This window comes from Myotis nattereri, assembly GCF_964212035.1.
Source record: "Myotis nattereri genome assembly, chromosome: 15".
Lineage (NCBI taxonomy): Eukaryota > Metazoa > Chordata > Mammalia > Chiroptera > Vespertilionidae > Myotis > Myotis nattereri.
In genome coordinates, this window is record NC_138090.1 from 51,947,824 (window position 1) to 51,963,406 (window position 15,583).

At 45.3% G+C, this 15,583-nt stretch overlaps 1 protein-coding gene and 1 pseudogene across 2 annotated transcripts; one reads left to right on the forward strand and one right to left on the reverse strand.

The window, feature by feature from the left end:
* Positions 1 to 2,228: 2,228 nt before the first annotated feature.
* Positions 2,229 to 14,104, forward strand: LOC308531492 (zinc finger protein 587B-like). The gene is made up of 3 exons (XM_081108428.1): positions 2,229 to 3,825; positions 4,627 to 4,753; positions 12,654 to 14,104. Exons 1-3 carry the CDS (start codon positions 3,640 to 3,642, stop codon positions 13,685 to 13,687), a joined length of 1,347 nt encoding a protein of 448 aa, XP_080964554.1. The 5' UTR covers positions 2,229 to 3,639; the 3' UTR covers positions 13,688 to 14,104.
* LOC308531364 (protein ENTREP3-like) lies at positions 9,584 to 11,895 on the reverse strand (annotated as a pseudogene). Its single transcript has 2 exons — positions 11,883 to 11,895; positions 9,584 to 10,288 (listed from the first exon to the last, which is right to left on the reverse strand). The product of its transcript is annotated as a protein ENTREP3-like (transcript).
* Positions 14,105 to 15,583: the final 1,479 nt, after the last annotated feature.

Consider the following 15,583-nt stretch of genomic DNA (forward strand, 5'->3'; position numbering starts at 1 on the left):
AACTAAAGTTATCATCATTTTACTGAACGTTGCCATTTGCACAAAAAATTAGCAAAAATGGCCCACAACACCTGTTAGCGCGCAATAAAGACTACCCGCAAACAATGTGTTAAATTGTTCTAACTCCAATGTTGTTCCATGCCTGCAGGCCTTAGCGTGCACACCTATTATATTGACGTTGAACATCACGTGCTCTAATATTAATGATATTGTATGGGCTTGAACACATTGGAATTATTCTCCACAGACTCACATCATCAACATGAAAGGTCCTAAAGGAAGCCATTTGTGGAGTAATAACGAGCAGACACAGCCTCTCTCCTTTTTGTGCCTGCCTATGCTTCTGTCCTCATTTGGTGAGATTTTCCTCATCCAGCGACCTTTTGGACCCTGTTATATATAACAGCTATTTCCTGAGAGTCTGACTCACTTGTCTTGAAAATCAGTGTATGGGATCATGTCCTGTCATCACACATAAACATCTGTGGTGAAGATATTCTGTTTTTATCAGGTCAACATGCACTTCACCTGTGTTTCTTTTCTTCAGGTTGCTGCTGTGGAGAAGAGAATGTGGAGGCAACGACTGAACAGAAGGATTCTGTAAGATTTTCACAGGCAAGGAATCCCAAAGTGGCCTTGTCTTCCCAGAAGAGCCACCCCTGTGAGAGTTGTGGGCTGGTCTTGGGAAACATTTTCCACGTGATGGAACTGCAGGGAACACAACACAGACAGATGCTGTTGAAGTGTGGGGCGTGTGCAAAGTGGTTTTATTTCCCTGCAAAATTTCACCAGGAACATGTGAGAGAGAAGACTTTCCTTAGAGGTGTGAACAGGATCTCACTTGCAAACAGCTGCAATTTCAATGTGTCCCAGAATCGTTTCACATGCGCGGAGGTTGGGCAGGGTGTCCTTACGGGGTCAGGACATCTCCACCTAAAGGCTACTCAGACCAGGGACAGTCCAAATGCAATTTCGACATGTGGGATGACGTTTCAAAGGAGAAAAAATTATTACAGCACAAAAGAATGTAAGACAGACATTAGTTGCACCCACACATTTATTCAAGAAAAAGGTGTCCATCTTGGAAGTGGGTGTTGTATGTGCTCCGAATGTGGAAAATATTTTACCAAATATTCTAGCTTTCATTCTCAACAGAGAGGTCACACGGGAGAAAAGCCTTATGAATGCAGTGAATATGGAAAATCTTTTATCGCTAAGGCCGATGTTCATCAACATCAGAGAGTTCATACAGCAGAAAAGCCTTACAAATGCAGTCAATGTGGAAAATCTTTCACCAGTAGTAGTGCCCTACAACGTCATCAGAGAGTTCACACTGGAGAAAAGCCTTATAAATGCAGTCAATGTGGAAAATCTTTTGCACGGAGTGATGCCCTTGGTATTCATCGGAGAGGTCATACAGGAGAAAAGCCTTACACATGCAGTGAATGTGGAAAATCTTTTACCAGGAGAACTGGCCTTCATTATCATCAAAGTGTTCATATGGGACAGTGGTTCCCAAACTTATTTGGCCTACCCCCCCCTTTCCAGAAAAAATATTACTCAGCACCCCCTGGGAATTAATTTTTTAAAAATTTTAATAGGAATTAAACAGATATATGTATTAATGTTTCTACCTTTTTCATAAAATATAGTACAGAAAGATGTATACTTACCTGGCAGGGGAGATACCATGATCACGAAGAAAGGTGTAAATTAGAAACATTGAAGTTTGAAATTATGAAACTGTTGAACGCAGAATAGAAAGGTAATACAAAAAAAGTTAAAACGGCCCTGACCGGTTTGGCTCAGTGGATAGAGCATCGGACTGCGGACTGAAGGGTCCCGGGTTCGATTCCGGAAAAAGGGCATGCACCTTGGTTGCGGGCACATCCCCAGTGGGGAGTGTGCAGGAGGCGGCTGGTCGATGTTTCTCTCTTACCAATGTTTCTAACTCTCTATCCCTCTCTGTAAAAAATCAATAAAATATATATATTTAGCCGAAACCGGTTTGGCTCAGTGGATAGAGCGTCGGCCTGCGGACTGAAAGGTCCCGGGTTCGATTCCGGTCAAGGGCATGTACCTGGGTTGTGGGCACTTCCCCGGTGGGGGATGTGCAGGAGGCAGCTGATCGATGTTTCTCTCTCATCGATGTTTCTAACTCTCTCTCTCTCTCCCTTCCTCTCTGTAAAAAATCAATAAAATATATTAAAAAAAAAAAAAAAAAAAAGTTAAAACGAATGCACCTGTGGCCATCACCGCCCCCCTGGATCGCCGAAAATGCTCAAGGCGCAGGTGAATTTGTTTTCATTGTTTGTGTGCATGTTTTTAATCCTTACCTGAGGATGTTTCTTTTTACACTCCCCAACTTTTCTTCTGAGATTCTGCAGTAATTTCCATGCTTCCATGTCTCTGAATCCACTCCATCAGTTTTTTGTTCATTATATTCCAAATGTGAGTGCAATCAAGTGATACTGTCCTCTCCGACTGACTGATTTCACGTAGCTTGATGTGCTCCAGGTCCCTCCATACTGTGTGACAGGGTAGGAGATTTTTTTTTTTTTTTTTTTTTTTCCTGCTGCACAGTATTCCATGGTGTAAATATACCAGTTTTTTATCCACTCACCTAATGATGGGTACCTAGGCAATTTCCAGACCTTTCCTATTAAAGTGTGATTCTATGAACAGAGGGGTGCATACTGTCTACTTGATTGTTTCAGGTTTCTTAGGTTATATTCCTAGAAGTAGAATCACTGGATCAAATGGCAGTTCCATACTAAATATTTTGCAAAAACTCCAAACTGATGTCCATGATGGCTGTAGCAGTTTGCATTCCCACCAGCAGTGATCTGGGTTCCCTTTTTTCCCACATCCTCCCCAGCACTTGTGCTTTGTTTATTTCCTGATGGCAGCCATTCTGACAGTGGTGAGGTGATACCTAATTGTTGCTTTAATTTGCCTCTCTCTGATGATCAGTCACTTTGAGCATTTTTTCACATGTCTCTTGGACATCATATCCACACTGCAGCCCAGGCAGAGCTGACACTTCCGGGGGCATCAGAAGCAGATGCTCTTAAATATGAGTGTCTGTTTTGTGACATGAACTTTGTATACTGGATTCAATGGAGGCAGCTTAGATCAATTTAGAGACTTGAGGCACCTCCCCCTGCTACAAATGAGCTGAAGGAGACACATGCCAAAAGTCATGATGAACAAACACTGCCTTGCCATTCAGAAAGAGCAGGTCCTTAAGAAAGATATGCATAACCTGCCACGCAGGTGCCTGAAAAAGAAACTTGCCCCAGACATCACCTCCCCTGAAGGCTCTAGAGGACCCTTAGTTATACTTGGTGTATTTTGGGCTGTTTGCCCCTAATTCCAGTCCTTTGGTCAACTGAGAAATACCAGATCCTGAATTTGGAGCGGGAAAACTACGTTACCCAGAAGGCCACGCATGGAATGCCACCAGGCTGAGCCAATGGGGGCTCAGAGAAGGCGTTTCCCTTTGGCCGTTTCTGAAGGGCGGGAGTATAGTTCTCCTGGGGAGGTTTTGTCTTTTCCGGCTTCTCAGTCGGTTAGGTTTTCCTGGTCGCACATTGCCGTGGAGAAGGCTGGGGAGTGGTGCTCCCCGCCTCACAGCCCATGGTGGGAGCCTCCAGTGGTGCTCACAGCTCACACGTGGGGTTGAAGCTCGGAGTCACTGCCCGAACCGACGCCAGGGCCAAGACTGGGACCGCCATTCCTGCAGCGGCTTCTACTCCGGTCCCTCCCGCCCCGCTCAGCCCACAGAGGGCAATGGCGGCGCCCATGCGGAGGAGACGGGCTGAGGTGAGTCGAGTCCCCCGGGCCCTCAGCGCCTCCTCACACAGACACCACAGCCTGGGGAGGGTGCCTGTCCCGTCCTGCAGCTCAGTCTCGCGTGGGGGACCGTGAGGAAGGTGGAGGGGAGAGAGGAGTGTGTGGCTTCTGAGGACACAGCAAGTGCAGGGCAGAGAGGACGGGAGTGACTTGCATCTGAAGGTCCCTGAGGGTGTGGCTGTGAGTATTGACGGAAAGAGCAGAGGCTGCAGGGAGGACGGCACAGACTCATTCGGGGCTTTCCCGGCTGTGGGTCCATCAGGGGGCTGGTTGGGGGTCCTGGATCCGGCTGGACTACAAGCTCTCTACACGTCATCTGCCAAGTTCATGGGTGAGTCCAGCGAGATCCATTGGCATTGGAGCCGGAAGGGGGCAGAGCTGAGGGAGTGAACCTGGGTCTGAACATGGGAAGGGGATGAACATTACCCAGTGGTGAGCACATCTGGAGGAAGTGTGAGCTGATGGCCCCGGACCTGGTGTGGGAACTTAAAGGCAAAGCATAAACCCACGCATCGCCCAGACCTTAAATGGCATTGCTCTCTACCCTCCCCTCCCCCAATCCTTCCCACCCAACCCGGCTGGTCTGCTGAGGGCCATGCAGTGAGTAATGGGACTGTGATGAGAGAGCAGCCTGCACTGGCATTAGGGCCTGGTGTCCACACTAACCGGGTGCCCTGGAGGAGGTGGGGGGTGGGGGGGAAGGTGTGTAAGGTGTAGAATTACTGGTTCTCAGAAAGGCAGTTCTGGTTTCAATTGTCTCAATTCTGACAGGTTGGCGTGACCTTTGAGGACATTGCCCTGTACTTCTCCAGGGAGGAATGGAGCCTCCTTGATGAGGGTCAGAGACAGCTGTACCTGAATGTGATGCTGGAGAACTTTGAACTTATATCCTCCCTGGGTAAGACCCTCACTCTCGCCAGTGACCTGGACATGGCTTTGCGATTTCCCAGGGCCCAGCCCCCAGGGTGTGCTCTGTCCTCCCATGTAGACTGTGGAACTGCTTGATGTTTCCAGTTTGCTGGGTAGTTGCTGTCCTGGGGAGGGTTGGTCTGTTTCTGCTGCTCCCTTCTATTCCTGAAGTCCCAATACTCCCCGCTGCACTAAATTCACAGGGAAGGACTGTGGTTGGTAGTGCTGCAGGAAGCCTGAGGGATTCCAACTTGATCAGTGAGAAAAGCATTTTCTATATTCCTGTTGTTCATTTGTACGTATTTTTTGAAGAACTGCCTCTAAATCCTTATCCTGTTTATTAACTATATCTTTTGGTTGAAGAGTCTTTGGAATACCTTGTATATTTTATATATTAATTGCTTATGACATACAGGAACACATATTTTTGCATGTGCTTAATTGTGCTTTGCAGATATTACTCCCCACACCTGCTTTTCTACAAATTCTATGTTTTGTTTTTGGCAACCCTGCCTGCGTTCAGCAGGTCTAGTCCCCCCATGTTTCTAGCCAGCTCGGATGCTTGGTACTAGTGCTTAGCAATAAAGTATTTTTAATGAAGTTATATAGAGTTTGCTTTTGAAATAGAGTCATTGCATTGTTATTATCCTGCAGTATAGTATTAATATACCTTTATTATTCACTGGGAACTCCAACAATTTGTGTGAATTTCTGTCTATATTGCAGTATTCTCTTTATTGTGCTGATCAGAAGTGAATCCACAATGTCTCCAAGCGATTCCTTCATATGATTTGCTAGTATTTTCTCCTGTTCTCTAGATTGCCGTTCATTTAGTTTTGTTTACTGCTGTGCTGTGAAGAAGGTTTTTTTTCTTTATTTGTTCCAATCTGCATTGTTTATTTTTTCTACTTTTTCTGGTGGTTGGTGTCACATTCAGAAAATCCTGTCCCAAACAAATCTCCCAAACTTTTTGTCTTGGTTGTCCAGAGGAATTTAAAATTTTAGCGCTGACATTCAATTCTGTCCTGCAGGTTGAGTTAAATTTTATCAGTGGTGTCCAGTTTTGTGGTTTTACATGTTAATGTCGATATATGCCTGCACCATTCATTGAAGGAACTATCTTTCCTTTTTTCTGTGTCTTGCAGCTTTGACAAAGATTACTTAAAAGTATGTTCCTGGGTTTATTTCTCTGTTTTCTGTTCTGTTCTGTTGATGTATGTGTCTGTGTTTCTCCAGCAACACACTGTTTGCTTGCTTTCTCTTTGTAATAAATTGAAGTCAGGAAGTGTGATGCCACCAGCTTTGTTCTCGCTCAAGATTGCTTTTGTTAATGGCGGTCTTTTGATTCCATTACAAGATTCTCTATTCATTTCTTTGTAAAGTACCATTGGAGTTTTTGGGATTGCATTTAATCTGTAGTTTGCCTTGTGTACTATAGCTATCTCCACCATATTTCATTTCTAAATCCATGAACACTGGTTGTCTTTCAACTGATTTGTGTTTCCTTCCATTCCTTTCATCTCTGTCTTATAGTATTCAATGTACAGATGTTTCACTTTTTGGTTGAATTTATTCCTGCGGTTTTTATTTTTTTGATGCTATTTTAAATTTCGTTACCCTCTTCATGTTTTTAATCAAAGAATTTATTGCTAGTGTGTAGAAGTGGAACTAATGTTTATTACATTTATTTTGCATCCTGTAACTTTTCTGAATTTAATTCTTTTTTTTTTTTTGAATTTAATTCTTTATTCTTCTTTTATCTTCACCCGAATAGCGAAGATATTTTTCCCATTGACTGTTTTTTAGAGAGAGAGTGGGAGACAGAGAGAGAGAGAGCAACATTGATTGGTTGCCTCCCACATGTGCCCATAGTGAAAGGGACGATCGGACCTGCAACCCAGGTACCTGCCCTTGACTGAGAATCGAACCCTGGCCCTCCAGGGCACAACCTAGCACTCTCATCAGTGAGCCATAGTGGCTAGGGATATTTGGTTATTCTTTTTTTTTTATTTTTTTTATTTTATTGATTTTTTACAGAGAGGAAGGGAGAGGGACACAGAGTCAGAAACATCAATGAGAGAGAAACATCGATCAGCTGCCTCCTGCACACTCCCTGCTGGGGATGTGCCTGCAACCAAGGTACATGCCTTTGACCAGAATCGAACCTGGGACCCTTGAGTCTACAGGCCGACACTCTATCCACTGAGCTACAACAGTTAGGGCAATTTAGTTATTCTTTAAATTATTTATTTATTTAAATATATGTATTTCTTGTTTCCAAAAGGAAGATGAGAGATAGAAACATCAGTGATGAGAGAGAGTTATTGATCAGCTGCCTCCTGCAGGACCCCCACTGGTCATTGAGCTCGCAACCAGTGCAAGTGTCCTAAAAAGGAATTGAATTGTGCCCTCCTAGTTCATGAGTCAATGCTCAACCAGTGAGACATACCTGGCAGCATTTATTTATTGATTTTAGAGACAGGAAGGTAGATAGAGAAAGAGAGGGAAACATTGATTTGCTGTTGTACCCATCTAAGCATTTATTGGCTGTCACCTACATGTGCCCTGATGGGGGATCAAAGCCACTGCCTTGGTGCATCAGGACCACACTCTCACCACAACTGAGCCACCTGGACAGGATTCTGAATTTGTTTATTAATTTCAGACGCTCATAGTGGGATCTTGACAAATTTCGCTATGGAGGGTCATGTCATCTGCTAACATCAACATCTCTTATGATGCATTAGGTTCATAGTGACAGGTGTAATGTCTTATCTTTCATTTCTTTTTAAAAAATATATATTTTATTGATTTTTTACAGAGAGGAAGGGAGAGGGATAGAGAGTTTGAAACATCGATGAGAGAGAAACACCGATCAGCTGCCTCCTGCACACCACCTACTGGGGATGTGCCCACAACCAAGGTACATGCCCTTGACTGGGATCAGACCTGGGACCCTTCAGTCTATAGCCGATGCTCTACACACTGATCCAAACCACCATTTAGGGCTCTTTCTTTTTTAACTTATTTGAGGCTTTGTTTTTGGTTGTTTTTTTGTTTTTGCTTTAATGTAGCTAAAGGCTTGCACATTTTAATATATTTTTTATTGATTTTTTACAGAGAAGAAGAGAGAGGGACAGAGAGTTAGAAACATCGATGAGAGAGAAACATCGATCAGCTGCCTCCTGCACGCCCCCCAGTAGGGATGTGCCGGCAACCAAGGTACATGCCCCCGACCGGAACCGAACCCGGGACCCTTCAGTCCACAGGCCGACGCTCTATCCACTGAGCCAAACCGGTTCGGCATTATATATTTTTAAAATATACCTTTTAGGTATTTTTGTCTTGTCTCCCTTTTATTTATGTTTGTTCTAATATTTATGGTTTCTTTCCTTTGAAACCTTTGGATTTACTTTCCTATTGTGCTTCTAGTTTCCTGAGGTGCCATGTTAGGTTCTTTGAGATCTTTTGTGACAATGTAGGCATTTATCTCTATAAAATTACCCCTTAGAATTACATTTTCTGAATGTTATACATAAGCTTTGGTAGGGTGTTTTGGTATTTACTTTGTCTCTAGAGTTTTTTGAGATCACTTCTGTTTTTGGGTACCCTGAAATTCTTATGTATTTATTATTCTTTTTACATACAGAGGAGAAGAAATGGAGAGAGAGAGAGAGAGGGAGAAAGAGATAGAGAGAGAGAGAGAGAGAAGAGAGAAGAAACATCAATGGGCTGCCTTCTGCACACACGCAAACCAGATATGGAACCCACATTCTTATATGTGCCCCAACGGGAATCAAACCCTGCACCCTTCGATACACTGGACGATGCTCCAATGAACTGAGTCACACTGGCCAGGGCATTCTGTGGTTTTTAAAAACAAAATTTTCGCCGAAACCGGTTTGGCTCAGTGGATAGAGCGTCGGCTTGCGGACTGAAAGGTCCCAGGTTCGATTCCGGTCAAGGGCATGTACCTGGGCTGCGGGCACATCCCCAGTAGGGATGTGCAGGAGGCAGCTGATCGATGTTTCTCTCTCATCGATGTTTCTAACTCTCTATCTCTCTCCCTCTCTGTAAAAAAATCAATAAAATATAAAAAAACAAACAAAACAACAACAACAACAAAATGTTCCAGTCTTTTGGATAACAGGCCACTAGGATCAATGAGAACAGAAATACCGTGGCTGATAGTGGTAATGCTGACCCTTTATTTTTTATTTTTTTATTTTTATTTTTTGAAGGGGGAAATTGAAATGTATTGAAGGCTCACAGTGTGTTAAGGATTTTACAAACATTTGCTCTCGCAGTGTTTTACAGGTCAGGAAACTGAGGTTAAATAAGTTGCCCAAGGTCATGCAGCTAGAGGCGGCAGAGCTGGGAGGCCACCCAGGTTTTTATGACTCTTCATGCTTTACCACCCAGTTGTATAGGCACACAGCCCCTTATGCTTCAACACCCTGGGCATGCCTTGCCCTGGCCGTAGTGCCCCTGACAAATCAGAGAGAGTTACTCTCATGCTGGGGATTAGGGGGTGGGGCAGGACTTGATTATTTTCTCCTTCCAGTGCTGTAAGCAGGGTATCTCCCCCACAGCCTGAATACCCATGCAGTACAGGACAGGAGCTCTCCCAGGCCAGAGGAGCAGAGGCAAGCAGCAGGGGCCCCAGAGGTAGGAGAGAAAGGAATAACAGTGGGTATACAGCCAGTTTCTTTCTCTGTCAGCCAGTGCAAGGGAATGCTGGAGGCTGCTGGTCCCAACCAGCTGGGGCCTGTAGCCCCAGCATTCACCTGGATCTGTTCAATGTAGCAAGAAGCCCACATCAGAGCCCTGTCTCCCGGGTACCCCCTTTGAGGCTGAGGCTGTGGGGGCGAGTACCCCGCTCAAGCCTGCGGCCAGACAGGAGGGCGCCACAGGGAGGAGCCGGAGCTCAGATCCCCGCAGCTTCTAAGATGGAGACTCTCTCGGCCTGGCCATCCCCACTGGCTCTGGGGCACCTGCTTATGCCCATGGGCTCCATTCCCACTGGGGTCCAGGGTCTTCCTGGACATCTGGAGGAAACGAGTGACCATGGCCCAGCCCGGCCAGCTGCCCTTGAGGTCCCCCAGGGAATGGGCAGGTGTAGGGCCCCAGGGCAAGGGGACCTTCTGGTAGGTGGGAACAGGGCACGGCTTCCCAGCCGAATGAGCACTTAGCAACTTGGGGGAAGGGCAGCGGGCTAGTCGGAGGAGGCAGGTTTCAGAGCAGAGCCCGGTGTTGCTAGAGGAGGCGAGGCAGCAGCAGCAGTGGCGCAGGAGCCGGATGAGGAGGATGAGGAGGCCGGTGCCCGGGTGGGGTGAGGGAACCTGAGCTGTCGCTGAAGCGGCGAGGAGGGGGCTCTGCTCTGAGGGGCTGCGGCTGGGCGGCTGCCACTCCCCGGGGGCCCGCCGCCTGAGCTGGGGGAAGCAGGGCGCCACCCAGGGCGGCCAGCCCTCCAGCTGGTGGCAGCTGCGGACAGCGGTGGGGGCGCCCAGGGGAGGTCCTGACCCTTTATTTTTATTAAATATATATTTATTGATTTCAGAGAGGAAGAGAGAGGGAGAGAGTGATAGAAACATCCATGATGAGAGAGAATCATTGATTGGCTGTCTCCTGCACGCCCCCCAGTGGGGACTAAACCCGCCATCTGCTCATGTGCTCTTGACCAGAATCTTACCTGGGATCCTTCAGTCCACAAGCCCACGCTCTATCCACTGAGCCAATCCAGCTAGGCCAGACCCTTTTTTAAAAATACATTTTTATTGATTTATGAGAGAAAAGGGGAGAGAGAATCACTGATGAGGTGCTTCCTGCATGCCCCCAACTTGGGACTGAACCTACAACAAACGGGGCATATGCCCTTGACTAGAATAGAACCTAGGACCTTTCAGTCCGCAGTCTGACACTCTATCCACTGAGCGAGGTAGGGCTGACCCTTGCTTTATTTATTTATTTATTTATTTATTTATTTTTATTAACCCTTGTTTTTGACGTTAGGTATCTTCAACTGTGTTTGCTCACCCAGTTTCCTGTCATCCTTTCTTTGCAGTTGTCCTTACTTGGTATTCAGTGTTACTATTTTTCTTTATGGTACTCTTATTCCCATTTACTATGGAGGTGTTTTTCTCATGGAGAGCTGTCTGCTTACTCTGGGATGGGCAATGATTCTCTGCCTCTGATTCTGCCATCTTGCTGATGTCACTCTCATAGGTCTTTTGCCTGTGACCTCATTTGTGCTTTGTTGTTCTACCACAGTGCTGACCATCCATCTTATAAGTTTTCCTTTTAAGATTTGCATCATTGCCCTAACCAGTTTGGCTCAGTGTATAGAGCGTCGGCCTGCGGACTCAAGGGTCCCAGGTTCGATTCCGGTCAAGGGCATGTACCTTGGTTGCGGGCACATCTCCAGTAGGAGGTGTGCAGGAGGCAGCTGATTGATGTTTCTCTCTCATCGATGTTTCTAATTCTCTATCCCTCTCCCTTCCTCTCTGTAAAAACACAATAAAAATATATTTTAAAAAAAAAGATTTGCATCATTTATCCCACGCAGTGGCTCAACTGAGATTGAAGAGGCAGAATCCTTTGTGCATCACAGAAGAAACATGACTTTGTCAATGACGGGGTAGACCCAGAGGCAGTCTTGCCTTGGTGAAGGGCTGAGGGGGCGGTTTTAACACGTGGGCTTTGTTACATTCATAACTGGGAAGCCATTTTGTTCATCAATGTTTTGTTGCCATTGCCCACTCCTCACCCAATTCTACTTCTTGCTTAATGTTGACTCTTTGCCTACGACTCAGTTTTTTTTTTGTTTTTTTTTAATATATTTTATTGATTTTTTACAGAGAGGAAGGGAGAGAGATAGAGAGTTAGAAACATCGATGGGAGAGAAACATCAATCAACCGACTCCTGCACACCCCCTACTGGGGATGTGCCCGCAACCCAGGCACATGCCCTTGACCGGAATCGAACCTGGGACCCCTCAGTCCGCAGGCCGACGCTCTATCCACTGAGCCAAACCGGTTTCAGCTACGACTCAGTTTTAATAGTGATCATTCTACTCGGATTCCCAGCCCATGGATGACTTTAAATTTTGCACCTCTACCTCTTTCATACATCTCGCTTTCCTGCCCTTAACACATTGTATGCGGGAAACATATTTATACGTCTTGTCCTTCTTTTCAAAAAATCGGAATTTTTACATATTTTATTACATTTATTTAAATTTCCAGTGAGTTTTCCAGTATTTCTCTGTTTAGAACTTAAGAAAAATAATTTAGTATACGTTTTATAGTAAATACAAAACGTTTCATTGAAAAAAATATGTAAAACTAAAGTTATCATAATTTTACTGAACGTTGCCATTTGCACAAAAAATTAGCAGAAATGGCCCACGCTACCTGTTAGCGCGCGATAAAAACTACCCGCAAACAATATGTTAAATTGTTCTAACTCCAATGTTGTTCCATGCCTGCAGGCCTTAGCGTGCACACGTATTATATTGACGTTGAACATCACGTGCTCTAATATTAATGATATTGTATGGGTTTGAACACGTTGGAATTATTCTACACAGACTCACATCATCAACATGAAAGGTTCTAAAGGAAGCCATTTGTGGAGTAATAACGAGCAGACACAGCCTCTCTTCTTTTTGTGCCTGCCTATGCTTCTGTCCTCATTTGGTGAGATTTTCCTCATCCAGCGACCTTTTGGACCCTGTTATATATAACAGCTATTTCCTGAGAGTCTGACTCACTTGTCTTGAAAATCAGTGTATGGGATCATGTCCTGTCATCACACATAAACATCTGTGGTGAAGATATTCTGTTTTTATCAGGTCAACATGCACTTCACCTGCGTTTCTTTTCTTCAGGTTGCTGCTGTGGAGAAGAGAATGTGGAGGCAACGACTGAACAGAAGGATTCTGTAAGATTGTCACAGGCAAGGAATCCCAAAGTGGCCTTGTCTTCCCAGATGAGTCACCCCTGTGAGAGTTGTGGGCTGGTCTTGGGAAACATTTTCCACGTGATGGAACTGCAGGGAACACAACACAGACAGATGCTGTTGAAGTGTGGGGCGTGTGCAAAGTGGTTTTATTTCCCTGCAAAATTTCACCAGGAACATGTGAGAGAGAAGACTTTCCTTAGAGGTGTGAACAGGATCTCACTTGCAAACAGCTGCAATTTCAATGTGTCCCAGAATCGTTTCACATGCGCGGAGGTTGGGCAGGGTGTCCTTACAGGGTCAGGACATCTCCACCTAAAGGCTACTCAGACCAGGGACAGTCCAAATGCAATTTCGACATGTGGGATGACGTTTCAAAGGAGAAAAAATTATTACAGCAGAAAAGAATGTAAGACAGACATTAGTTGCACCCACACATTTATTCAAGAAAAAGGTGTCCATCTTGGAAGTGGGTGTTGTATGTGCTCCGAATGTGGAAAATATTTTACCAAATTTTCTAGCTTTCATTCTCAACAGAGAGGTCACACGGGAGAAAAGCCTTATGAATGCAGTGAATATGGAAAATCTTTTATCGCTAAGGCCGATGTTCATCAACATCAGAGAGTTCATACAGCAGAAAAGCCTTACAAATGCAGTCAATGTGGAAAATCTTTCACCAGTAGTAGTGACCTTCAACGTCATCAGAGAGTTCACACTGGAGAAAAGCCTTATAAATGCAGTCAATGTGGAAAATCTTTTGCACGGAGTGATGCCCTTGGTATTCATCGGAGAGTTCATACGGGAGAAAAGCCTTACACATGCAGTGAATGTGGAAAATCATTTACCAGGAGAACTGGCCTTCATTATCATCAAAGTGTTCATATGGGACAGTGGTTCCCAAACTTATTTGGCCTACCCCCCCATTTCCAGAAAAAATATTACTCAGCACCGCCTGGAAATTAATTTTTTAAAAATTTTAATAGCAATTAAACAGAAAGATATATGTATTAATGTTTCTACCTTTTCCATAAAATATAGTAAAGAAAGGTGTAAATTAGAAACATTGAAGTTTGAAATTATGAATCTATTGAACTCAGAATAGAAAGGTAATACAAAAAAAGTTAAAACGAATGCACCTGTGGCCATCACCGCCCCCCTGGATCGCCGAAAATGCTCAAGGCGCAGGTGAATTTGTTTTCATTGTGTGTGTGCATGTTTTTAATCCTTACCTGAGGATGTTTCTTTTTACCCTCCCCAACTTTTCTTCTGAGATTCTGCAGTAATTTCCATGCTTCCATGTCTCTGAATCCACTCCATCAGTTTTTTGTTCATTATATTCCAAATGTGAGTGCAATCAAGTGATACTGTCTTCTCCGACTGACTGATTTCACGTAGCTTGATGTGCTCCAGGTCCCTCCATACTGTGTGACAGGGTAGGAGATTTTTTTTTTTTTTTTTTACTGCTGCACAGTATTCCATGGTGTAAATATACCAGTTTTTTATCCACTCACCTAATGATGGGTACCTAGGCAATTTCCAGACCTTTCCTATTAAAGTGTGATTCTATGAACAGAGGGGTGCATACTGTCTACTTGATTGTTTCAGGTTTCTTAGGATATATTCCTAGAAGTAGAATCACTGGATCAAATGGCAGTTCCATACTAAATATTTTGCAAAAACTCCAATCTGATTTCCATAATGGCTGTAGCAGTTTGCATTCCCACCAGCAGTGATCTGGGTTCCTTTTTTTCCACATCCTCCCCAGCACTTGTGCTTTGTATATTTGCTGATGGCAGCCATTCTGACAGTGGTGAGGTGATAATTAATTGTTGCTTTAATTTGCATCTCTCTGATGATCAGTCACTTTGAGCATTTTTTCACATGTCTCTTGGCCATCTTATCCACACTGCAGCCCAGGCAGAGCTGACACTTCCGGTGGCACCAGAAGCAGATGCTCTTAAATATGAGTGCCTGTTTTGTGACATGAACTTTGTATACTGGATTCAATGGAGGCAGGTTAGATCAATTTAGAGACTTGAGGCACCTCCCCCTGCTACAAATGAGCTGAAGGAGACACATGCCAAAAGTCATGAATGAACAAACAGTGCCTTGCCATTCAGAAAGAGCAGGTCCTTAAGAAAGATATGCAAAACCTGCCCCGCAGGCGCCTGAAAAAGAAACTTGCCCCAGACATCAGCTCCTCTGAAGGCGCTAGAGGACCCTTAGTTATACTTGGTGTATTTTGGGCTGTTTGCCCCTAAATCTAGTCCTTTGATCAACAGAAATACCAGATCCTGAATTTGGAGCGGGAAAACTACATTACCCAGAAGGCCACGCATGGAATGCCACCAGGCTGAGCCAATGGGGGCTCAGAGAAGGCATTTCCCTTTGGCCCTTTTGAAGGGCGGGACTATAGTTCTCCTCAGGAGGTTTTGTCTTTTCCGGCTTCTCAGTGGGTTAGGTTTTCCTGGTCGCACATTGCCGTGGAGAAGGCTGGAGAGTGGTGCTCACAGCTCACCCGTGGGATTGAAGGTCGGAGTCACCGCCCGAACCCACGCAAGGGCCGGTACTGGGACCGCCATTCCTGCAGCGGCTTCTACTCCCGTCGCTCCCGCCCGGCTCAGCCCACAGAGGGCAATGGCGGCGCCCCCGCTGAGGAGACGGGCTGAGGTGAGTCGAGTCCCCCAGGCCCCCAGCCCCTCACCGCCTCCTCACACAGACACCACAGCCTGGGGAGGGCGCCTGTCCCGTCCTGCAGCTCAGTCCCGCGTGGAGGACCGTGAGGAAGGCGGAGGGGAGAGAGGAGTGTTGTGGCTTCTGAGGACACAGCAAGTGCAGGGCAGAGAGGACGGGGGTGAC

What these genes read in the sequence shown, in the direction of transcription:
- LOC308531492 (XM_081108428.1), top strand. Translation starts at nt 3,640, where the DNA reads ATGGTGGGAGCCTCCAGTGGTGCTCACAGCTCACACGTGGGGTTGAAG. An exon ending in TGCGGAGGAGACGGGCTGAG is followed by an intron (nt 3,826 to 4,626) that starts GTGAGTCGAGTC and finishes CAATTCTGACAG; the next exon opens with GTTGGCGTGACCTTTGAGGA. An exon ending in TGAACTTATATCCTCCCTGG is followed by an intron (nt 4,754 to 12,653) that starts GTAAGACCCTCA and finishes TCTTTTCTTCAG; the next exon opens with GTTGCTGCTGTGGAGAAGAG.